The 25,671-nt window shown below is 50.7% G+C and overlaps 1 protein-coding gene across 4 annotated transcripts in view; it reads left to right on the forward strand.

Annotated features, from left to right (window-relative positions):
- Window positions 1-1,556: 1,556 nt before the first annotated feature.
- The window catches only part of GALNT6 (polypeptide N-acetylgalactosaminyltransferase 6), a 40,258-nt gene continuing 16,143 nt past the window's right edge, over window positions 1,557-25,671 (forward strand). For 2 of the 4 annotated variants that reach the window (XR_014794463.1, XM_084877406.1), the window contains exons 1-5: window positions 1,646-1,931; window positions 13,442-14,031; window positions 15,944-16,116; window positions 22,772-22,921; window positions 24,015-24,249. Coding sequence is in view for 3 of the 4 variants with exons in the window: in XM_084877406.1 (XP_084733532.1) it covers window positions 13,541-14,031; window positions 15,944-16,116; window positions 22,772-22,921; window positions 24,015-24,249 (1,049 nt within the window). In the remaining variant the exon portion in view is untranslated. The other 2 variants (XM_084877407.1, XM_084877408.1) reach the window with 2 other exon arrangements.

Consider the following 25,671-nt stretch of genomic DNA (forward strand, 5'->3'; position numbering starts at 1 on the left):
TGTTTGTTTAAGAGAGAGAGCAATGTGGGGCAGCATTTCACAATCTCTGACCGAGAATGTCCTTCTTCTGAGAAAGTCAGGTGTCACATAAGGCCAATGACGAGAATGGTGGCAACTGGAGCAATGGCAGTGAAAATGAGCCCTGAGTGTCTGTAAATGCTATAGAAAGTCTTTATTTAGAAATTTAAACCCCAGAAAGCCTCTAGTGTGAAAGAAAGGGAGTCAGGGGTTAGAGGATTGGTCAACTACTTGGAGTAAGGGGAGACAGGTGACCATGCCCAGGGGACATCTCCTTTTCTACTCCTTGGGAACGTCCCTCTCACCACTCCCCTGATGGAGTGTAGCTGGGCAAGATCTGCATGCTGCGCTGACCTTGTCTCTCCGGACTCCATCCCTGGAAAACCTCTGGCCCCCGACCATGGGGTCCCAGATCAGAAAACAAGATTATTTTTTCATCCGACTGTTAATCCCTAAGTGGCTTCCCTGCCTGTCCCAGATCACGCCAGAACTGTCTTCTTGCTCAGATCTTCTCATCCAGACGCCTGCTCACAGGTCTTTTGGACTGAGAAATACAAATCACTTAGCCCAGCTGGTGTGGCTCAGTGGTTGCGCATTGACCAGTTACAGGTCAGGGCACATGCCTGGGTTGCGGGCTCAGTTCCTAGTGGTGGGGCATGTGGGTAGCAGCCCATCGATGATTCTCTCTCATCATTGATGTTTCTGTCTCTCTCTCCCTCTCCCTTCTCTAAAATCAATAAAAATATATTTTTAAAAAGAAATACAAATCATTTAAATGTCAAAACAAAAGAAAGACAATGTTGGTAGTCTAAGATTCTGCCATAGAAAACGTCCACATTGTTGGCTATGTGGAGTCAACTATGCTACTTCTCTGTTACTGAGATAAGGACCCAAAGATACCATCACAGAGCCTTAGCGCGGGGCCGGACCAGGGAGCAGTGCTGGAGGGATGGATGATTCAGAGCTTGGGCTTAGGAATTGAATTGACCTGGATTCTAGAACCAGCCCTGCCAGTATAATATGCTCAGTGGTTCTCAGAACTGAGTGTGTACACCAGAATCACGTGGGGGACTTTCAAAAACACAAATCTCCGGGCCCCATCCCCAGAGATCCGGATTACTTAGGTCTGGGGTGGGACCTAAGAATCGACGTGTCTAACAAACTCTCTGGTGCTGCTGATGCTGCTGGTCCAGGAACCACGCCTGGAGCATCGCTGTGCCTGAGTGATCAGCCACCTACCGAGTGTATTCTGGACCATAACTGCAGGTATTTGTGGTTTACCTAATCCTGGCATAGGGAGCCCTCTGCATGGCTCCAGGCACACGTTCATAACTGCTCTGGCTGTCGGATGGAAGAGGGGAGTCCTTTGCCCCAGACACCCGGACCAGCAGATGCAAACCTGGGACAGAGCCCCCGGCTCCTCGCTGCCGGCGGCGTTTGAACCCTGCAGCGCCATCTCTCTCGCCGCCTCGGGCTCCGGACGCTCCGCCGCCGCCACCAGGAGGCGGTCCCCGCCCCCGCCGCCCGCGCCCCGCCGGCTGCACCGCCGCGGCCGGGCGTCTCCGGCCGGGACCTCGGATCCGGCGGCGCGGGGAGCCGGGGCTGTCAGACGGAAGAGGTAATTTGCAGACTGCACCCGGGGTGGGCTGAGCTCCGGAGACCCCGGGCTCCCGGCAGCGGCCGGCAGGCGGAGGGGAGGATGCGAGGGCCGGGGCCCCGGGAGCCGCGCCGGGAGCGGAGCGGCCGCAGCGGCGATCGGGGCCGCGGGGGCCGCCGGCACCTGGCCTGGAGGGGGCGGGCAGAACGCGCCCCGGAGTTCGCAGGCCCGGCCCCGGCCCCGCCCTCCAGGACGTCCCGTCGGAAAAGCCTGAGCTGCTCGGCGGCGCGGCTGCGGCTCTGCCTGGGCGCCACAGGTAAGCGGCAGGGGCGGCCCACGACCCTCACCAGCCCCCCCATCCCACCCCCGGGGTTCTCCCCCACCCCTGCGACCCTCCCCCTGACTGGGGGCCTAGAGCTGTCCCCCTTCTGGGAACTTCCCTCCAGTCCCTGCCGAGCCTCTTCTCCTCCTCTTCCTCCCCACCATGCCCCACAGTGAAAGGAAGAGGGTGGGCCAGACTGGCCCCAAGCTGTCCTAGTGGCCTCTAGCTTCCCCCTCGGCAGGATCCCCCTCCACCTGTGTGCCTTCCTTCGAGGATGGATGGGAGGGAAGCTCAGACCTCTGTGGCTGGTGAGGGTGGGCGGGGTGGGGGAGGGACAAGCCATAGCACCCCCTCCGGGGCTCTGCACCTCTTCCCTGCACCCCTCCATGCTGCCGCCCACGCCAGGGTGCCCGGTCTCTCAGGCTGGGCTACCCCGTGTGCCCCCCACCGGAGGTCTTCCAGAGAGGCCCCTTCCCTCCCCCCAGGGCCCTGTTGCCCTGAGCAGAAGAGGGGAGCCGAGAGAAGCCTCCTGGCGGGGCCATCTGGGATGCCCTCCCTCTGGAGGCTCCGGCCGGTGCAGATGGAGCTGTGTGGTGTTGTGGGAGGGAGTCTCATGTGCGTTCATGACTGTGACTGTCACCCACTTCCCGATTTCCCCGTCATTTGTTCCGAGCCCAGACTGGCCAAAAGGAGAAACTGCTCCTTACGCCCTGAGTCTAGACCCTGACTTCAGCAGAGGGTAGGACCGAGCTCTCCTGGGGGGGTTGAGGGGGTCGGGGAGAGCCTGGGTCCGTGTTCATTTAACCAGAGATGAGTGTACACGACCCAGGCCCTGTTCTCACAGGGAGACCGGCCGTATCCCTGCCCGTCACGGGAAGGGTAGAAAGGACGAGATGGCAAATGGATGTGATGAATAACACGCTCTAAGGTGAGGGGTTTAAAAGATACTTGGCTTCACGTTATCCAGCAGAAGTCAGTGTCATTGCCGGCACTTCCCTAGCTGCTGTTCCTCAGGAAAGCCGTTCGCTTCGGGTGCCCAGAGGTCACGCTTTAAGGGGCACAGGGCAGGGCTGTCCAGTGGAAGAGGTGGTCTGGAGCTGGTGGGAGGAACCAGGAAGGATCCAGGGCTGCCCAAGATGGCCTCGTCCTGGGAAATCATTGCCCACAGTTGGCGGGACAGCTGGCTCCCACCCGAGGCAGCAAAGAAGAGCTCGGGCAAGCAAGGGGAGGTCCTGACCCATGTCAGACGCCCTGTGAGATCAGAAGCATCTTAGCCGGAGTGCAGGCGGGAGAAACCTGGGCAGGAAATGTGACCTTGGGCTTAGTCCGGTAGCCATGGCCTAGACCAGAAGCCAAGAGGGGCAGCTAACCTAGCTCCCAAGGCCTCCCAGGGGGAGAAGGCAGTGGGGTAAGGAGCTGGCTCAGGCCTGTCGCTGATTTCGCTGTCTAACCTTGGCCAACGCACATAAACACTCCCCGGGTGGGGAGCGAATGGGAAGGTGTAGGGAAAGCTCCAAGCACCAGCCAAATGCAAGGCATTGTGGGGTCATGGTTACGGCAGTGAGTGGGCTTCCAGGAGACGTGGGCCTGAGTGCAAATCCTGCCTCTGCTACTTCCTGGTTGTGTGACTTCAGTCAAGTTGCTTTATCTCCCTGTGCTTCCGTTTCCTTCTGTGTAAAAACAGAGAAGATAACTGTTGCCTGACTTGATGTGGTAAGTAGTAATTTAAAAAAGTGGTGGTGCTGTCCTGAACTCTGGCTCCCAGACATAGTCCGACATCTGTCTAGAAGTGGAGCTGAGGACCAGGGTAGGTGTCTGCACACCGGCGGGCCCGGCGAATGGCTGTGCCGAAGACGTGGGTGAACTTAGCTCTTCATGCCACCCTCTGCTCCTCTCCGGGAAAGCCCAAAGTGTCCGTTCTCGTTCGATGGGAACGAGAGTGAGGGCTTGAATAAAGGAGAGGTCAAGTACAGGGCAGTGCCTGTCTCTGTGGAGCTCAATGCCGTCATTGTGCCATGTAAGAGGCTTGCGCAGTGAACAAGGACGGGTTCAGTCTGGGGAGGAAAAGCACTGTTAGAAGACTCTTTTGTGGCACCTAAGAGCCCTGCGGGGTCAGGCTATTCTCCTGTGCTGTGTGCAACCTGGTCCCGAGCCCTGCATAGAGGACTGAAGAAGGAAGAAACCCAAACCTCACCCTCAGCTCCACACCTGACATGTAACAGAGAACAAAAGACAGGCCGATGAGAAGACCTCGGGGCAGAGGGATGCTACAGGGCCTGGAAGGCTAAGTGGATTGCACTCCAGAGGCAGAAGATTGGGACCAGGATGTAAGGACTGGGAAGGAGAACAAAAATAGCATCTAAGAGGCCTAGTGTCTAGGCCTGTTGGTTCTTCCCCATAAGATCTAGTGGGGAAGTCCCACATGGAGAAACATGGGTAGTGAAACTTGGAAACAAATACACCTGGATCCCAGGGGCAGTAAGATGCACCTGAGCCTAAGAAGCCCTCTTGGAGGAGGGCAGTTTCCAGTGAGAATTTGGAAAAGAAAAGCGGTTTGCTTAGCAAAAACATGAGGGGGAATCTCTGAGGAGGAAAAGATAACCAGTGAGGGTGCTAGCAAACAGGAAGTAGATTGCCCAGGCCGTGTAGAAACACGCAGTCAGATGGTGCTAAAGAAATGTATAAGCATGGCTGTTCCGATTGCGTAAGGGAGAGAGGCCTGAGGCGAAGGCGGAGGGCAGGCAGCTTCTGCTTATCCTACAGATGTTGGGTGATAAGGGCCGTTCTCAGGGGAGTTTTGAGTGAAGAGGAAGAGGAGGATCCAGGAGGCAGGGAATGAATCAGCATAATTTGGCAGTGGGCGGGGTCAACCTGAAATTGAGGAGGGATTCGAACTACACACCTGGCAGTGGGGCCCGGGCAGAGGCTGTTCCTAGGATGTTGATGCTACTGGCTGCCGTGGGGGGAGTGGGAAGGCTGGCTAGGTTAAGGGGTAGGACACAGACCCTGAGTTCTGGGGGTGGCGTGGTGAGTATCTGGTGGACCTGCGTAGAAGGCCTACAGCCAGGAGCAGACTGTGGGGTGAGGAGAGAAGGAAAAACATCAGTTCTCTCCTCTCCTATCACCCCCAGCCCAATCTGAAGACCAGTCTAAGTCTTCAGAAATGCCTCTCTTAAATTCCCTCTCTCCACTGCCCCAACTGACAGATGTTAAAACTCAATTTAAGCGTGCTCTCTCCCTCTCTCTCTCTCTCTCTCTCTCTCTCTCTTTCTCTTCCCTTCTCCCAAGCCCGGCCTGTCACCAGGGTTTAGAAAATCCCACCTCACGCCCACCTGAAGGCTCTCTTTCATCCCTGGATTCCCAGGAGACCACAGTCTCCACGCTCCGTTTGCGCACAGCTGCCCCACCTGGCAGGGCCTGGAAGTAATGCCAGTGAAAGGTTGTGAGCTCGCTCTTGAACTTCCTCTTTGATTACACATTCTTATCTTCAAGGGCTTTTACAAATTTGTCGTAAAATCAGCAAATATTTATTGAGTGTCAGGCACTGTTCTAGGTATGTAGGGTGAGCAAAGTTGGGCGGGTCATTTCAATTGAAAAATCCGTGTTTGGATAGCAAGCTGAAAATGCCATGCAAACATCAAACGAACCTCGATACGGTGGGGGAAGAACTTAATAGACACAACTTCCAGTGTGTCTTTCTGGGAAAATAAGCCACCGCAGCTGAAGTGTCTTCAAGGTGTAATTACGGAGAAAAGTGAAAACCTCCCAGCATTCTGTAATCAGAAGGGTCAGAGGTGGGGGGAGGGGCTTGAAGGGGATCGTTTGCTACTTGGTGCGCAGCCTGAGAACAGAGGAAGTGAGATGAGTGCTGTGTGTGATTGCAAGGAAGAGAGGGATGACAACGTAACCAAAGCAGCTTCTCGGCCCCCTCCCCTGACCAGGAGCTTGAAATGGTCCCGTCCCCTCTCCTAGCAGGATGCCCAGCTCCACACACCTGGGCCCTGGGTGAGAGTGGCGACAGAAGCCTGTAATCGGGCCTTAGTCTGACTAACTTGTACAAACATCCCGGTGTGGTGGCTCTTACTTCCTGGCTGCCACGTCTCCCGGAGGTGAGCAGCTCAGCTGATAAACAGAAAGAAACTTTGTTACAAAGAGGCCACCTGGCCAGCAAGGGCGTGTTCTGGATGTTTACCCTGGCTTTCATAAAAGCTGAACGTTTGCTTGGGACTTCAGTTTTGGCATCCTTAAAGCCTCTGTAGCCTCGGGTGGGAGGTGGGGGTGGGTGGAGGTGGTGGCGCTGACAGTGACGTTGGGATGCTCCTGAAAACAGCCCTGCCCCAGGCTCAGAGGAGCCACACCCAGTCCCCAAACTTCACAGCAGACCTCCAAGGGCAGGTGAGATGTGGGAACAGAGCCGGCCCGGGAGTCAGGAGATGGCCATCTGCTTCTGGGAGCCACATGCTGTGTGACAATAGAGAAGTCCTGTGAAATGAGGGTGCTAGACTCACAGTCAGTCAATGCTTGTTGGAGTAAATGCATTCAAAGCATCACTTGGCAAAGCCAGCGCTTACCCTTGTGGCTTTAACCTATCTGTCCTTTAACAAGAAGTTATTTCCTACTATTTCCTACATACTAAACTTGTGTGGGATTTTTGCAAGTGATAAAGAGGTGAAAACAACCCGGAAGCTCTGGTCCAGGGGAGAGAGCTGAAAAGACCTCTTGGGGGAGCCTAGGATGTAACTGGATGGTGTCAGTGGCTTCCAGATTTCTGTGACTGGACCAAAGTAAGAAAATCATTTTACAACAAAACATCACACCCACTTAACATGTGACAGGGTATCTCAAAAGTCTTAGGGCAATTTTCCACTGCAATCACATCAGAGGTACAAACTCTACCAACTAACCAAAACAAAAAACAAAAAACACGACTTGAAAATGTAATTGTTTCCATTTTTTTTACCTTTATGAAGTTTTAATAACAAATTTTCAATTCAAGTTTGTATCAGAAAGTGTCTAGCAACAATGGATTGAGACAAACATTAAAATAAAAACTTATTCAAAATTCATAATACTCAAAAAGATAAAGTAAAATAAAAACTTTCAAATGATGTTCTTTGAAAGTCTGTTTCTGAAGTTATTAACGCTTAAAACTGCACTAAGACCTTTGAGACACTCTATACATATCTATATACTAGAGGCCCAGTGCACAAATTCATGCACCAGTGGGGGGTCCCTCAGCCTGGGCTGTGGGGATTGGGCCAAAACTGGCTCTGTTGCATGTTTCCATGCCTGTGGTTTCCACCCTTGCATTGAGGGTCTGCCCCCACAATGGTCCATTGCATGTCATACCTACTGGTCAGATTCTCAAATTGTCTGCCAGTTGCTTAGGCTTAGATAGGTAGGTAGATAGATAGATAGATAGATAGATAGATAGATAGATATAAAAGCCTAAGCAAACATTTGACCTTTCAACTGGTAGCTGTGAGGCACAATGACCACCAGGGGGCAGATGCTCAATGCACAGGCATGAAACATGGAACAGACTGATGAATCTCAGAGGGAAGAGGGAGGGAAAGGGCATGCTAGAGACCATCGGCCTGGCCTGCGGGATCGGGCCAGAACTGGCAGTCTGACATACCCTGAGGGGTCCCAAATTTCGAGGGGGCACAGGCCAGGCTGAGGGACCCCACTGGTGCATGAATCCATGCACCAGGCCTCTAGTGCATAACTGCAATGAAATTTTAATAAAACAATGCCTATATTACATGAGACATACTTGGGCACTTTTTTGTTCTATTCTATTCTGACCTTTTTAAAAGATTTTTTTCATGTTGATTTCCAAGTTTATTTCACAATCCTATAGTGGGTTGTAGTCAGCAATGTGATAGACACTGAGCTGGGTGAAGGCTCAGTTCCCTTAGACCAGTGAGAGAAGATGAATTTGTGTTCTGCCATCATCTCAGTACTAAAACCAAGATGGTCCCACGTGTTGAGATCCCAAGAGCGGCTGGAGGAAAAGGGGTTGGGAATGAAGGCCCAGCAGCAGCAGAAGAGGAATGAGTGGATGGGGCTGTAGGCACACTTGCCAGGGCACCTGGTCTGGTGGCCATACTGTGGGAACCCAAAGGCGAGGGAGCTGCACAGACACTGGGGGAGGACCCTGTGAAGCTCGGCACTTGACAAAGTACAGTACTGCATGCAGGAGGGAGCTATTCCTTTCCAAAGCTGGCAAAACGGTGACCTCCTGCCAAAGCCGGTTTGGCTCAGTGGTAGAGCGTCGGTCTTCGGACTGAGAGGTCCCAGGTTCGATTCTGGTCAAAGGCATGTACCTTGGTTGCGGGCACATCCCCGGTAGGAGGTGTGCAAGAGACAGCTGGTCGATGTTTCTCCCTCATCCATGTTTCTAGCTCTCTATTTCTCTCCCTTTCTCTCTGTTAAAAATCAATAAAATATATTTAAAAATAAAACAAAACAAAAACAACAACAACAACAAAAACGGTGACCTCCTGACCTTGCTAACCACACTCCGGGACCCATCTACTCGGTGAGCAGGAACCCATAATCCCAATGTTCTGCCTTCCATCAGATTATGTGTCTCTACTGCCTGCATGCTGAGCAAACAAACTAGAGGTCGAGTCCCTTACGGCTAGGGCTAATCACAGGTGTCTCCTTTCACTTCAGGATGTGGTTAGTACCGTACCTTGAGGAATTGCAGGCTCCAGAGAGAAAGCCGTAAACTGCCAGGTTGGATTGAGAGAACAGATGCCTGGGAAGGACTCAATTTAACCCTAGGTCTCTTTCTTCAGGGGGAATCCTACCTAATAAAGAGGGAATATGCTAACTGACCATCACTCTGTCACAAAGATGGCTACACCCACAGCTGGGGCCAAGTTCCCTTAAGGAGCCTTGACAAGCATTCAGCAGGGACCTGAGGTCATGCCCCCCACCCACCAGGGCTTGACAGGGGACCTCAGGCTGCTCCCCCTGCCCCTGCCCCAGCACCAGGCCGGGGACCTCAGGCCACATCCCTCACCTGGCTGGGATTGACGGGGGACCTTATCAAGTGCTGGGTGGGGGGAACAGAGCTTGACAGGGAGCCTGAGGCTGTGCCCCTCTCCTGGTGCCAGGCCGGGGGACCTCAGGCCACGCCCCTCACCTGGCTGGGATTGACGGGGACCTTATCAAGTGCTGGGTGGGGGGAGCAGAGCTTGACGGGGAGCCTGAGGCTGCGCCCCCCTGCCTGGCGGGGCTTGACAGGGGATCTCAGACTGTCAAGCAGGGCCTGATGGGGTGGGACCTCAAGATGCACCCCCAGTGCTGGGTTGGGGGAACTCATGCTGCACTGCCTGCCCAGAGGGGCTTGACAGAGGACCTGAGGCTGCGGGCTCCCCCCACCCTCACCTGGCAGGGTGTGATGGGAGACCTCAGGCCATGCCTCCCACCCAGTGGAGCTTGACAGGGGATCTCAGGCTGTGTCCCCCACCGGGTGAGGTTTGATGGGGACTTCAAGGCACGTCTCCTGCCCCATCTGGGAGACCTCAGGCAACACCCTCCATCCTGGTGCGGGGCCAGGGGATCTGAGGCCATGCCCCCTGCCCAGCACGGCTTGACAAGGGTGGGACTGGCCGGGTCTGGATCTAGCCCAATGGGGGGAGGGGTCTGGATCTCATGCAATTTTGAGGCGCATGTGGGTGAGTGGGGACTTGACTCTGGGCCCCCTTTTTTATTGATTTTTTACAGAGAGGAAGGGAGAGGGATAGAGAGTTAGAAACATTGATGGGAGAGAAACATTGATCAGCTATCTCCTGCACACCCGCTACTGAGGATGTGCCTGCAATCAAGGTACATGCCCTTGACCGGAATCGAACCTGGGACCCTTTAGTCCGCAGGCCAACGCTCTACCCGCTGAGCCAAACCAGTTTTGGCATGGGTCCCCCTTTTAATGTGCATGAATTTCTTGCTCCGGGCCACTAGTAAAAGTAATAAAAGCCAACCCCACTTCAAGGGACCACAACACAATGCCAGGAAGAGGGAGCTGAGTGACCTGGGTGATTCTGAGTCAGTCAGGGAGGTCTTCCTGGAGGAGGGGAGTCTTAAGCACTGGGCAACAGCTGTTAACTAACCTATTACCACACCTTTGTTTCTAACTGTGCCCCCTCTTTTCTTGCAACTGTGGGTAGGTAGACAGAAAATATCAGGGAAGTGCGACCTATAGTCCAACACTGTCATGGCAAACACTTCTGCGTTCTGTGGGACTCTGTCTGTGCTTAGCAGGGGCAGCTCCGTGATTTATGAGGTGTCTAGCTCAAGCAGAACTCCTTGTGCTGGCCCAGCATGCATAGCTCAGCCCCCGCTGAGAGCAGGAAGCTGCCTGTAAACCGAAGCCTCGTTTCCTCCTTGAAGCCTTCTTCACGCCCTTTTCAACTTGGCACTTACTGCCTGTGCTACTGTTTTCATTTTATTAGTTTTTTAATAGGCAATATAGTCAGGTTCAGAGTACAAACAGGTATTCAGTGAAAAATCTTCTCTTTGCTCCTAGCCCCTCCCTAGACAGGTGTTACCTGGACCCAATGGTACCAGTTTTTAGTCTCCAACCAGATTCTAAATCTCGTGGGGAGAGCACTTGTCTTATACCTCTGTCCCCAGATGGAGTGAACTGGCCCATTGGTCACTCGGGAGTTTTCTAGCACCACATTCTTCCCCCTCCACCAGCACCCATACTATCTTGGATCAGATCCCCAAACCCTTTTAATTGGCCATCCAGCTGCCAATCAGATCCGTCTCCTAGATACCCTCCACCAGCTGTCATATTGTTCTTCCTATAGTACTGGGCTTCCCACTACCTCTGTATTGCTCCTCAGGTCTCAGGTCAACAGCAAACTCCTTGGCATGATGACTTGGTGGCCTCTGCCTCTCCAGGCCCATCCTCTACTACTTGGACCAGACTACATACTCCCACTATCCCAATTTATTTGCTGGTCTCTGGTTGGCTATGCTGTCTCCTGCCTCTAGGCCTCTGTGTGCTCACCTTACCTGGCCAACTCCTAGTGGTGGGTTAGTGCTCCACCCAGGCTCCTCCTGCTCAGAACCGCTTCAGAAATGTCACTTCTCCCACCACTTGCTCAGTTTCCTGTATCCTCTCTTCCTCAGCACCCAAGGGTTCTCTCTGTGCCAAGCCAGCTCAGCCAGGTTTGGTGAGCCTGAGATGGGGCAGTGAAGGATTGAGAAAAGACAGACAAGAGAAAAGAGTTGGGTCTGGGTGGGACGCTGTCCTTTCTGATGGAGAGCTAGCTACAGCGCACACAGCCTGAAAGCTATGTCTTTATTTTATAGACAGATTCCAGGAGGCAAAGTAAGGGTGTGGTTACAGCGCTCTCATGAGTTTCGAATCTGCTCAATTACATGCACCTGATCAAGCTTTATTTACTTGCTGCACCTCCTGCAGCCTATATCACTTAGCCACGTGGGGCTACAGGTTCGGACCATACGGTCAAGCTTACAACTATAGCCTTTGGCTGTAATTGTGCTGGGAGGGCTTTGCCCTTCAAGCTGGGACTTGCACGTGGCTTTGCCAGGAGAGGACTGTGCCCTCTCATTAGTCAGAGGCTTGAACCTGTCCAAACACGGTGGCCGCTCGCCACACATCTCTATGCCATCTTCTCACTGGGTGATCTCTATTTAAAATCTGACTCCCCCAGTTCACTGTACGCTCCTTGAAGGATGCTCATCTCTGTGTCTCCCACATATAGCAGATACTCCATCAATACTGGCAGAATGAATCAAGCTCATCTCACATTTCGTAGGCATCTAACACAAAAGAGACAAAGAGACTTCATTTTATTTTATTTTTGCTGCTGCTGCTGCTGCTGAGTCTGATGTTATAAAAGAAAACCACCTGTCTCCCCCAGCTCAGAGGGATCCATGCTCCCCCTGAGATCACATTCCCCGGGTCCAAGTGACTCCAGGTGCCAGGCTTCTCCACAGGCAGGAACTTGCGTGTTTAAGTAACAGTATTAAATAGCATGACATGCCGTGGGGTAATGAGTGTGGCATTGACCAAGGACCAGGTGCTTGAGGAAAATTGCTGGAAAGCTGAGCAGGGATTTATTCATTATAACAGTGGAAATAACCGATAACCATTTATCGATTATTTGTCTGTACTCTGCCAAGGATTTTACATACATTATCTCTGACTTAATCCTCACAGCCCAGTGAGTTGGTTATTAGTTATTCCCCTTTATAGATGAGATTGAGGCATAGAGAGATTAAGTAATTTGTCCAAGCGTCACACAGCCACTAACGATAAAAACGAACACTTTTTCAGAATTTACTGTGTGCAGGGACTACTAAGTGTTTTCCATGATTGTTTATTGAACTTATTAATCCTTCTAACAACTCTAGGAGGTAGGTGCTATTATTACTAGAAGGGGCAGAACTGGGCTTTGCGCACAGGTCTGAGCCATGAACATCTGGTGCTTAACAAGAGACCCTGGTGTTTTCAGAGCTTTCCACAGAAGGCGTTTCAAGCATTCATCCTCTGAGCTGTGGGATCATGTATGTGCCTGGGGGTGCAAGCTGATGAACACCAAAGCTCAGTCCTGCCTGGAATCTTAGATATTTTTTATTAAGCATGAGTAGATAAAGATGAATATTTATAAAATATGTTTAGGGTATAAGGAATAACAGTACCAGTAGTGGCCACCATCCACTTTAAGAAAAAGTAATTTACTTTGAAGTCCCCATGTGCCTCTATTCTTAAATCTTTCCTCCTTCAGAAACTTTTGTTTCATCGTTCCTTTGGCTTTCTATAGCACATATTCATATTGTATTCATGAACAATATTGTGTACTCATTTTTGTTTTCATAAACAATGCATTGTTTAGTTTTACATGCTTTACAATTTCCTACAAATGGAATCATATCGTACTTACTCTTCTGCAACTTCTTTTTCAATCAATATTACATCTGCAATGTTGCATGTAGAAATAGTTCATTCTTTGTTACTGCTGTAGAGTACTCTGTAATATGGATATATTTCATACTCTACTCATTCTACTGCTGATGGAAATTTGGGTGGTTGCTATTTTTGCCATTTTTTTTAGTGCTACTAGAAACATTCTGTTACATGCCTCCTGGTTCATGTGCGCTGGAGTTTGAATGGAATATAAAACTAGGAGTGGAACTGCAGCATCATAGGGTGTGTACGTTTTAAAGTTTACTTTATAATGCCAAATCGTCTCCCAAAGTGGTTATTTCTGTGAAATCTCTGCATTTAGAATTTTAGTGTTCTGATTATTCTAGATCCACTAATGTCAGAATCTTAGGGCAAGAAAGAAACACTGATTCTGGTTCTCCTCACTTTATGGGTGGAGGAACTTTAGAAGCAAGAAAGCTAAGTGATTGGATAAGGTGGTGTCACTGTTCAGCAACAGAGCCTGCTCTGGAGCCCCAACCCCCTGACTCCCTCTCCACCCCTGCCCTGTCTTATTTCTTTCCCTTCTCAGGCTGAGGCCCCAACGTGAGGCCACCAGGACATATCAAGCTATTTTCAGGATCGGCCCGGCACTGGAGCCGGCTCAGCCGGGGTCCCCTGTGGTTCCAGAATGAGGCTCCTCCGCAGACGTCACATGCCCTTGCGCCTGGCCATAGTGGGCAGCGCCTTTGTGTTCTTCCTCTTCATCCTGCAGAGGGATGTCAGCAGCAGGGAACATGCCACGGAGAAACCGTGGCTGAAGTCCTTGGTGAGCCAGAAGGATCATGTCCTGGACCTCATGATGGGGGCCATGAACAACCTTAAGGATTCGATGCCCAAGTTCCAGATCAGGGCTCCAGAGCCCCAGGAGACACTGCTCTCCACAAACAAGTTCTGCCTCCCTGGGTTCTACACGCCAGCTGAACTGAAGCCCTTCTGGGAACGGCCGCCACAGGACCCCAACGGCCCTGGGGCAGATGGGAAGGCTTTTCAGAAGGACGAGTGGACGCCCCTGGAGACCCAGGAAAAGGACAAGGGCTATAAGAAGCACTGCTTCAATGCCTTTGCCAGTGACCGGATCTCCCTGCAGAGGGCCCTGGGGCCAGACACTCGACCCCCTGAGTAAGTAGCCCAGAGTCATCGGGTGAGGCCAGATGGGTGGCTGGTATGGCCATGGCCTTGAGCCAAGTGCCAGGTAAAGAGCTGATGGGGATTTTAGAATATGGACAGGAATTTCCTCTACACCCTCACCCCTTTTCCTGACCAGTTGCCCTTATCCCAGGGGTTGAGGTTCAAGAGTATTCTGGTCAGGCCAGAGGCCTAGGAGTCCTATGAGAGCAGAACACAATTATGAAGGTGACAGTGTACAGACAAAAGAACTCAAGGTCAGGGACCAGGACCTGGCTTAGGGGTGACTGAGAGGGACTGATTCCAGGCCACTGATATGGTGGCCCTGCCCTCTGCCCCCCTGGGTTTTGCACCCGAGCTGAGCTGAAGCCCTCTGGGACCGGCCTGCCCCGGAAACTATGGGACGCTGCTGCTGAGCTGCTGGGAGAGGGACATTTCCCGCCAGCGGCTCCAGTGGTCAGGACGATCCCCGCACCTCCTGATTCCTTCTTCCAGTCAAGGCGCTCGGGACCATGAATTCATTCCAACCTGTATGTGAAGCTGTTTATAATTTTAACTCTGGGCAGTGAACCAGCACTTAGATCTTTGAGCCATAAGCCACCTCACTCTTATGTGATTGAGGCTGTGTTCACGCTGTCCTCAAGTCAAAGATTGTGTGTCTTTCTCATTTAGATTTGTCTTTCCTGACTCAAGAGTTATATCCTTTTTGGCCTTTTGTCCCGTGGCAGCCCCCATCCCCACATTCATGATTCTCTAGGGCTATGAACCAGGGTTCCTCAGAATTGAGCAAGCATTATAGTCCTAGAGGTTGGAGCCACTTGGAATTGTCATGAGCTTCTCAGCAGGGAAGGAAGGGTGTTGGGCCATAAGGGAAGCCAGAAGGGAAAGTTTGGGAAGCCCCCTCAGGAGACTCCATAAGAAATCTTTCTGACCAGCAGAGGGGATAAGAAAGGGTGTGAGCCTGCAGGTGTCTCTCAGTGCTTAGATTGTTGGCCCATGGGCTGAAGGGTTGAGTGTGCAATTCCTGGTCAAGGGCATATACCTAGGTTGGGGGTTCTATCCCCATCCCTGGTTGGGGTAGGAGCAGGAGGCAATCAATTGATTTGTCTCTCTCACCATGGATGTCTCTCTCCCTCCTCACACCCCCTCCCGCCACCCCCTCCACTCTCTCAAAAATAATCTACGGAAAAAATATCCTCAGGTGAGGATTAACAACACCAAAAAGGAAAAAAATAAAAAAGGATGCTGAGCCACATGATTCTTGAGATGCAGGGTTCACACATCCCCACTCCCCACCTGAGATGCAATGTCAAGAGGGCAGCAGCATGAGCAAGAGCCACCGAGTGGTTGGAGTGGATGAGGATAGAGGAAAGGTCACAGGAAATTGATTGTGATAGTGGTGTCAGATGAGAGGGAATTAATGAGGAAATGGATTAGAGAAGAACTGTGAAGTGTAACAAGAAGAGTATGAAAACTGTAGTCGCTTTTCTCAGATGTCAGGTTTGCCCTTTACTCCTTCCCCTCTGGGACCTCTGGGTTGGATTACACTTCATGCAGCACACATGTTACTGCGGGAGAGAGTCAGCCCCGGGAACTCCTAGAGCAGATGAGAGAAGTGAGAAGGGGAGCAGGAGGAGCCCTCAGCATCACAGCTGTGGCACTGAGCCAGCTCTGGGGAAAACGGGTGTTGGAGAAAGTTGGCTAGGACCTGTGCAGAGGCTCAGAGTAGGAGGCAAACACCGCATAAGCTGGGAACAGGGAGCAGCTATTCCCAGCTGTGACAGAGAATGTAGACTGGTGGTTCCCAAGAGCAGTGAGCGGTTATGGTAATCTGTGCACAGAGCCCCCCTTACCCCCCGAACTCTGAGGGACCTGGAGAGCTATATGTACACTTTCATCCTTCCAGATGTGTCGACCAGAAGTTCCGGCGCTGCCCACCACTGCCCACTACCAGCGTCATCATTGTGTTTCACAACGAGGCCTGGTCCACGCTGCTGCGAACAGTGTACAGTGTCCTCCACACCAGCCCTGCCATCCTGCTGAAGGAGATCATACTGGTGGATGATGCCAGCACTGAGGGTGAGGCGAGAGGTGGCCCAGGATTTTGCTTTTCAGACTCCCTTAGAGTTGCCAAGTCCAACCCAAGTCAGAAATGCTGGGAGCGGGCAGGCCAGAGGGTGGGGATGGGCCTTCCCTCTGTTTCCTACCTCAAAGATTCCACCTCAGAAGCCCTCTGCCGTGGTTGGTGCTCGCCAAACTTCCACCCATACCTTTTGAAGTAACTCCACAAAAATAGGCAGAGTATTCTGTGTCTGACACTAAACTAGACAACGGGGAAACCATGACCAATAACAAGTGAGATGGATCTTGCCCTGAAAAGCTAACAAACTTTATGGGTCAGATGGCTCCTTGCATCGCTAACCATAGCAGTGTGGCCTGTAACATACCTCTGATAGATGTAAAAGGATGTGGACTTTATTTTATTTATTTATTTATTTTAATGTATTTTATTGATTTTGTACAGAGAGGAAGGGAGAGAGATAGAGTTAGAAACATCGATGAGAGAGAGTCATCGATCAGCTGCCTCTTGCACACCCCCTACTGGGGATATGCCCGCAACCAAGGTACATGCCCTTGACCGGAATCGAACCCGGGACTCTTCAGTCCTCAAGCCCGACGCTCTATCCATTGAGCCAAACTGGTTTCGGCAAGGATGTGGACTTTAAAGGCCAGCATCCAGAAATTCAAACCCCACTTGTGCCTCTTCCTAACTGTGTGACCTTAGGCAAGACACTTAACCTCTCTGAACCTCAGTTTTCTCTGCTGAAAATGAAGACATGGCTCCCTCACAGGGTGGGTGAGGGATCAGAGATCGGTGATAAATGAGATTATTCAGATGACAGAGTAAGGCGCTCCATTGATTTCAATGTAGTCTTTGTATGGGAACAGTGCACTCTGGGAGTATGTAGTCAGGAGACGTTGTTTCTGCGTGGCAATGGCGGGGGCAGTCCACAGTGGAGGCCAGATTGGAGCCTAAAGCATGAGTGTCTAGGGAAAGAAGAGGCACTGAAGGGCATTCCCAGAAGAGAAAATGGCATACACACAGTCCTAGAGGCATAGGTGTATTTGTGAGAAACTGAGAGGTTTGATGTGGCTGAAACTTAGGTTTGTTTTAGGAAATGACACTAAAACGATGTTGAATTGAAATTTGTGCCATGATACAAGTATTTAGAGAGAAAAAAATTTGGAGTCATTGAAGGTGTTTAAGGTAGACAGTGATCTTGTCTCAGAAGGATGGCAGTTTAGGGAAGGGTAATTGTCAGAAAGAGAAACAGAGGACCCCAAGTCAGGAGAGGAAATTCTTATAACCACCTGAGAGTTGATGATAGGGCCAGACCTAGGAAAGGGGCTGAGGAACTGATACAGCATTAGGTTGGGAGTCTCCCGGAGCTAAGCCCTCCTCTGGATGGCACATGGAGTCTAAGGCTCTCAGATTGGCCTCCTGTGCCCATGCTTCTAAATCGAGTGCAGAAACAGACACCACACTTCCCAGAATACCCTGGGGCCACTCCGTAGAGCTGTGGCTCCACCTGACCTCCCCAGCCTCCTGCCTGCCTTCTGGATGAGAGGTGATACCAAAACGTGGAATAAGGCTGGGAAGGCAGAGGGAGGAGAAGCTGAAGTGAGTGCTGGTAAGTCCATTTCTTTGGAGAGCTCACATTTCCCTGGGGAGGACAGACACCTAGCAGCATTTACAAAGCAAAGGCAGCCCTAGCCAATTTGGCTCAGTGGATAGAGTATTGGCCTGTGGACTGAAGGGTCCCAGGTTTGATTCCAGTCAAGGGCTCATGCCTGAGTAGCAGGCTTGATCACCAGTAAGGGATGTGCACCAGGCAGCCAATCAGTGATTTTCTCTCATCACTGATGTTTCTCTCTCTCTCTTTCCCTTCCTCTCTGAAATCAATATATATGCAAAGAAATAAGTATCAGGGATGCAGTGAGAGAGTCCGGTGGGCAAGAAGCATCAGATTAGGCTTCTGGAAAGGGAGGGGCAAAGAGTTTGGCAGAGATGGGAGTGGCCCCTTAGTAGCCATGGAATGGCTGGATGGAATGGGGAGCAAGTGTGTCAATCCAGCTGCCCTTCCTCTTAAACTGGGCTCTCTGGTAACTCTTCTCCCCCAGACCTATGCTAGCCAGGCCTCAGATGCTTCTTCCCTTGGATCACAGAGGGTGGAAGCTCTAAACTGGAATTGTCACCCAGACTTTTTTTTAGTTCATAAGGTACAAGTGCCCAGTTGGGCAACCATTCTGACCACATTAGAAAAGTGACAATGCCAGGCTGGCACAGGCAGCATCTAAAGGGCACAGCAGCCTGTGCCTAGTAGGTGGACTTTACAATGGCCACGATAGCCCCTCCAAAGTGCCTGCCCCTAGCGGGCCTTCTCTCTGGCTGTCTCCTGGACTCTTTCTTAGGGCCAATGCCAGCACCTCAGAATCATCTGCCTGAAAATCCTAAACCCGTCATTCTTAGCTTTCTGGGTCCTGGCTCCTTTGAGCGTTTGTAAAAAGCTTTACCCACGCCCTAGAATTGTGCAGAATTGCTACAACACTGTGCACACAACCACAGTTCTGCATGGAATTCCAGGAAGTTTGTGGACCCTAGGAAAATAACCCCACCGGGAGGGCTTTCGGACTCTTGAGATGCTCTCAGAAATGTTCAGCTGAGTCGAGAAAGGACAAAACTCGGATCCATGGTCAGAAGTCTCTGCTGCCCACAGCAGGATAAAATTTTCCACACGTTTGATCATTTAATCAGATTAACTGGCTCTCATTACACACACACAGAGAAGAGCTGTGTCTCTGCTGAAATACAATGTCCATGCTCTCTTGTCCTCCTATCCAGGTACTTGGCAGTGCTCTGCGACCACAAGTACACAAGATGTTTGATGCTGGGGTGGGGGAAGGGGCCCAGTGGCAGGCTGAGGAACTTCTTACCTACCTCAGAGTCTGAACTCTGGGCACAGATTTCACTCTTGTGTGGCCAGGTCAGATGCCAGATGTACTCCTGGTCTGGCACACTCTACAGGCTTATGAAAACTGGCCCCTCAGGCTCATCAGTCTCCTGTGCCCCACACAAGTCATTCCCATGTCCAAGCCCTGCCTTGTCCTGGGAAAGACTGAGCCTCAGCCCCTTCTGTGGGAATTTGCTAGATGGATGGGAGGAAATGAGACACATAGCCAGGATCTGGAGAGTTGGGAAATGAACTGGCCCTCATTGAGTAAGTTCCTTGTGGAGAGGGGAGGGCCACCGAGGTTAGGTTGGCCAAAAGGGGGCGCTGTAGGAAGGGAAGGCAGAGGGAACAGCAGGTGGAGGAAAGGAAAGAAGGGGCAGCCTTGAAGTCTGGAAATGCACTGAGTGAAACTCAGGGGAGGAGACACTTGGGGAGCACTTTGGGTTAGCTGAGTATTTTATTGTTTGTATAAACTGGATTTGTTTATTAATCCATTCCTCTATCCATGGACATTGGGGTTATTCATTCATTCATCTATCCATGGACAATGGTTATTTCACAATAACCATTTGGCTATTGTGAATAATGCTGCCATCAACATCAGCATACAAATATTTGTTTGAATCCCTGCTTTCACTTCTTTTGGATATATATTCAGAAGTGGAATTGCTGGACCATGTGGTAATTCTATTATTTAATTTTTTGAGGAGCCACTATACTGTTTGGATTTGGATTTTTTCATGTTGTTTTTTAAAGTCCTCACCTGAGGATATGTTTTTCTTTATCTTAAAGAGAGAGAAATACAGATTGGTTGCCTCCTATATGTACACCCCTTGGGGATCAACCCTGCAACCTTTTGGTGTACAAAGGACATTCCAAGCAACTGATCCACCCAGCCAGGACTGGATTTTGTTTTTAAGTGCAATTTTAAACCACTGTGCTGACATAATCTGATTTAGTTTTGTAAGATAACTGATGTCCCCTGTGGTTGCTATGTCAAGAATAGATTGTAAAGAATGGTGTAGAACTGAGGCCAGGAAACCAGTTAAGATATTATTGCTGTTGCTTGTGGTTCAGTGGTTGAGCATCGACCTATGAACCAAGGGGTCACGGTTCAATTCCCAGTCAGGGCACATGCCCAGGTTGTGGGCTCCATTCCCCAGTGGGGGGCATGCAAAAGGCAGCCAATCAATGATTATCCCTCATTATTGATGTTTCTATCTCTCTCCTTTCTCCTTCCCTCTTTGAAATCAATAAAAACATATATATATTTTAAAACGACATTGTTCCTGAGGTGACAGTGAGGACCAAGAGAGAGAACTGGCTGTACTTGCTGATGGAGTCACTGTCAAGGATGAGGAAAGGGTAGAATCCAGCACGACTCCTAGGTTAGAGCAGCTGGAGGGATGCAGGTACTCTATACTGACTTGAGGGAGCCTGGGGTGCAGCTTGGGAGGAAATCTGGAGTTCCATTTTGGGCGTGTTTGGTTTGTGGTTCTGTTATACATCCATGTGAAGGTGGCAAGGCCAGGAAAGAAGACTTAGGAGCCATCTTCATGTTGATGAGATTGAATAAGGCATGTGTGCTGGAGGTCACAGGAGTCTTACAGACTCTGTCATGAGGCATGAAGCTGGGTTGGGTGGTGGGGTATTAAACTTACATTAGGAGGCTATTGTCTAGAGGACATAAGAAAGTATGGATAGGCTTGTGTGTGTCTCCACGCTCTGGAGCATATGTCCAGTGGGTCCAGGGGTGTGACCGAAAGACTGTCAGGGGCTGTCTCGCTCCCCTAGAAGGGCCTGCACTCATGCCCAGAATCCGCAGGTCCAGGCCAGCCACCTGAGCCGGGAGGAAGGTGTGGCAGAAAGGCCCTGTGGAGCTCAGGTCTCCGGAGGTTCACAGCTCAGTGCTCTGCAGTTTCTGACCACAAAACCCACTTCCTATGATGTTCTGTCCCCGAGTTATCTCCATCACCATGAATTTCCTGTGAGAAGGCGAGGCTCTTGGTTGGGGTTCCTCCCTCCTTTCTGTTAGAACCAGCACTTGGGGCTGTAGTTGGATTATGAGTCTGGGAGATCCTTGAAGGCAGGACCCAGAGCAGGCCCCTCCTGACCAGGGTAGTGTCTGGCACCTAGGAAGTGAGCTAGCAGATGTTTACTGAGTGAATGCTGGGCCAAAGCTGCCAAATGAGGCTAATTTTGACTCATAAACATTGGGGACATTAGTCCCTATTTCATAGTGTTTTAATCTTCATAGAGAATACCAAATAAGAAATTCAACATAAAAGTACCTAGGTCAGCCCGGCTGGTGTTGCTCAGTGGTTGTAACAGGAGGTCAGGGTTTGATTCCCAGTCAGGAAACAGGCTGGGTTGCAGGCTCAATCCCCAGTGTAGGGTGTGCACGGGTCAGTGATTCTCTCTCATTATTGATGTTTCTATCTCTGCCTTCCTCTCTGAAATCAATTTTTTTAAAAAGTATATTGTAGGTGCAAGTATTTGGACTGTGTGTGTGTGTGTGTGTGTGTGTAAGAGAGACAGACAGACAGGGGGAACACCCCACCCCAAATTGATCTCAGGCGCCACAGTTTGTATAGAACTGTGTTAGAGCAAGGTCTGAGCACTGGGCTGATCCCACAGCTTGAAAGAGAAAGAACACAATTATCGCTTACACCTTCCCCTCTACTTCCACTTCTGAAACTCCATTGCACAGTCAGGAACAGAACAAGAGCATGGGAAACCAAAATCACAGTTAATAAAACATAAGTAAGATTTGGAATATGTTTCAAGATGGCTTGCTTCGGAATAGACCTATTTTGAATGCTTTGAGGATTCCAGACTGAATAACAGGATTATGAAGTAAGCCTCTGCTCAGAAAAAAACACACCAAAAAAACCCACGAAAGATCTGAGCAGAGATACCCCTCCCTTCAAATAGCTTTCCTCATCCTCAAATTGAGGATGGTTGCCCCCGCCCCCCTTCCCACCTCAGGCTCTCAGCCCTGAACTTCCTCTGACAGGTTACTGATCGTCCTAGGCGGCTGGGCTCACCACTGTGCCTGACCAATGGCAGGCACTTGATGCATGTGTTTAATTTAATTAAAAAGAGGCTCTTCACCTTTTCCTTTCTTAGGAAATTCCACATGCAGAGCAGGTAAAAAAAAAGGAGATTAGAGTAAGACTTCTTGCTGCTGGTCCAGCAAGTAAGAAATCAACATTCGTATGTTCTACCTGGCACACTTATTCTGAGGAGCCTGGAAGACAGGGAAGCAGACACTGAAAACTCACAATCACTAGGGGTAGAAAGAAGAGGAGGATGGAATTACGGCTCTGAAAGATGGAAGCTGAAAGGCTGCAGAGACCGATGGGGCGCCTGAAGCCTTTGTCGGAAGTTTAAACTTGATTTAGGCCAAAGAAACAGCCCTGAGATCCTGACTCCGACGTCAGAGAAGGTGCCTAGGTAAACAGGCACAGGATCGACACGGCAGAGCCAGTGCCCTGGCAAGGTGGGCTTGGGTGGCCGGGGGTGCTGGGCCACACACAGGACTTCCTCCTTCCACCCCCTCCCCCACCATCTGCTCCCACGGAATCGCTTAGTGCAGTAGGTGTGGGAGGATTAAAAACTCAGGCCTGCTGGAGAGCCAAGAGCGCCAGGGCTGGGTGCCCACAGGGGATTAGGTTTTCAACAAAGCGGGGAGCTGACTTCAATGACACTGTCCCTTCCAGACTATTTAAAGGAGGAACTGGAACAGTACGTGAAGCAGCTGCAGATCGTGAGGGTGGTGCGGCAGGAGGAGCGGAAGGGGTTGATCACGGCCCGGCTGCTGGGAGCCAGCGTGGCACAGGCAGAGGTGCTCACCTTCCTGGATTCCCACTGTGAGTAAGAGTGCTGGCCTGGCACCCAGGAGGCCTGGGTATAGTCCGGTCCATCCCCCACCCCTCCCTGGTAGATTGAGGAGCTGTGACCACAGCATCAACAGGCCCCTTTCTGCTCTGTTCTAGGAGTGAAGGGGGCTTAGGACTCTCTCCAGCTTCTTCTAGCCATTTCTCACCCCAATCCTAAGGGTGTTTTGTCAAGAGACACACACAACCCTAAAACAATTGGTCACCGCACAATTGTTGGGCATATACTCTGGAGCCCCAGGCATTCCTCTCTCCCAGGATCTGTACCTTGTTCTGAACTCAACCCCTCAGAGAGGCCTCCTGTTAGCACTGGGAGCTGATTTGTGTGGAGCTTTACTGTAAGAGCAACCTGGAGCCAGGAAAGCCTCCCTCTCACCCCAAACCGAAACACCTCCCACCATTCTCCGGAAAAAATAACTTCCCTAAAAGCAGTGATGTATATTGGGGAAGGCCTAGAAAGCCAGAAGACCCAGGTTTGCATTCTAGCAAAGCCTCAAGTTTCTCATTTGAAAGATGGAAAGGGAATACCGGCCTTACTCACCAACAGAATTATTATTCTGAGGGCCAAATAAAGTAATATATATATATATATATATATATATATATATATAGTTCACTGAAAATCTCAAAGGGCTAGACAAATGAAAGAGATGGTTATTCACAACTGGAGATGAAGCTTGATATGCAGATATTCCCAGGAGAGGGGACACCTGCTTCTGAAACCCACACTGGGGAGGGAGGGCTGATTCAGTGGGGAAGCTGGGAATCTGAAAATACCCATCCCCGGCCTTTCCTGTGCTTTTGGATCAGTTGAGTCCACGTTAGTCCCCTGAGACCTCCAATCTCCCCTCCAGCTGCCTGCATCTTTAGGTTGGGAGGAGAGAGGAGGGAGTTCTCAGATCTCTCTATGCCGAACAGCTGTGAGCCAGCTTGCCTGCGTTTCTCAGCTTATAGCTAGAAAGTGGGTGGAGAATTCTCTTGTCCTCCTGGGTCTCCCCGCTGGCCTGGGGCATAGGCTCAGCTGTGATCAGGACCCTGACAGCTGTCTCCTGGTCTGGGCTTGCAGGCGAGTGCTTCCATGGCTGGCTGGAGCCCCTCCTGGCTCGCATCACCGAGGATGAGACAGCGGTGGTGAGCCCGGACATCGTCACTATTGACCTTAACACTTTTGAGTTCTCCAAGCCCGTTCGGAAGGGCAGAGTCCATAGCCGGGGCAACTTTGACTGGAGCCTGACCTTCGGCTGGGAGACTCTCCCTCCACATGAAAAGCAGAGGCGCAAGGATGAGACTTACCCAATCAAGTAAGGACCACAGCCTGGTGAGCCCCCAACCTGGCCTACAAGATACCAGACTCACCCAGTCCTAGGGACCTGGGCCATCTCAGGTCAACATGTATTAGTGCTCTATCAGACACCTGACATATTTTATTTCATTCTCATCCCCTAGGATTAGCCCGTCTAATAGGTGAGAACATTGAGGTTCCTAGGGATAAACAATTGGCCTCAGATTACACAGCTAACAAAAGGCGGAACAGGAATACCCATCCTGGCCTGTCTGATCCAGGCCTATGCTCCTAGCTATGGCACTAGACTGTCATTATCTGCCACTTACTGTGTGCCTGGCCCTGGACTAAGGGCTCTGCACACTTTGTGTCATCTATTCCTCCCTATTGTAGAAGACCATGACTGGTGTTTGCAGACGTGCTGAGAGATAGTGGGTAGTGGCCATTGTTGAATAGCCATTGCAATAAGAGTGAATGGCATGTGCTCCCAGGTCATTCTCTTTGAAAAGACTGAAAACATAGTAAAAGAATAATGCAAGTGTCCTGCAGTTTGCAGTTTGTTGCAGTTGCCCTGAACTTTTTTGGTAAAGAGCCAAATAGTAAATATTTCAGGTTTGTCAGCCTCATATAGTCTGTTGCATAATATTCCTTGTTTGTGTTTCTTTTAAACAATCCTCTAAAAATGTAAAATCCATTCTTATATAAACCCATAGTCTTATATAAAGCCAGGCTAGATTTGGCCCCCAGACCATAATTTGCCAACCCCTGAGCTATAGGATGGATGCATGAAAGTTTACCCATTACCTCCCCCTCATACATCTGCCCTGTCCTTCCCTCTCCAATTGCCTTTTGGTGTTAGAGACCACAGCTTATTTTAACACTCACCCAAGAATATATTTTTATTGACTTTTAGAGAGGCAGGGAGAGAGAGAAAGAGAAACATCGATTAGTTGCCTCCTGTGCATGCCCTGACCAAGGATCAAACGTACAGCCTAGGTATGTGCCCTGACCGGGAATCGAACCCGAAACCTTTTGGAGTAGGGTCGATGCTCCAACTGACTGAGCCACCCAACCAGGGCAACCACAAGTTTATTTTATCAGATGTTTCAGCCAAACTGAGTTGGGGGGTGACTTTTGGAGTATCCTGTGATTATCTGCCATTGTTTTTCCATACTGGCCAGGAAATTCCAGGGTCATCTGAGTATATATCTGGGATGGAGAGAGAGAAGCAGGGGTAGGAGATACAATGAGCAGAGATAAGAGGGAAGGCTTGAAAGGAAGAGTGTGTTGGAGTTCCTCCCCCTTCACATGCCCAAATCCTAAGAAATGCTGCCCAGAATCTCAGTGGAGAGGGCTCAGGTGGGGGCCACAAGCAGTAATCCCATGGAACCTGAACAGCCAGCTTCTCTGTCTCCGTTAGAAGGAGAAGCAGCAACAGAAA

The sequence above is a fragment of the Pipistrellus hanaki genome (genome assembly GCF_964339955.1).
Source record: "Pipistrellus hanaki genome assembly, chromosome: 3".
In the NCBI taxonomy this organism is placed as follows: Eukaryota; Metazoa; Chordata; class Mammalia; order Chiroptera; family Vespertilionidae; genus Pipistrellus; species Pipistrellus hanaki.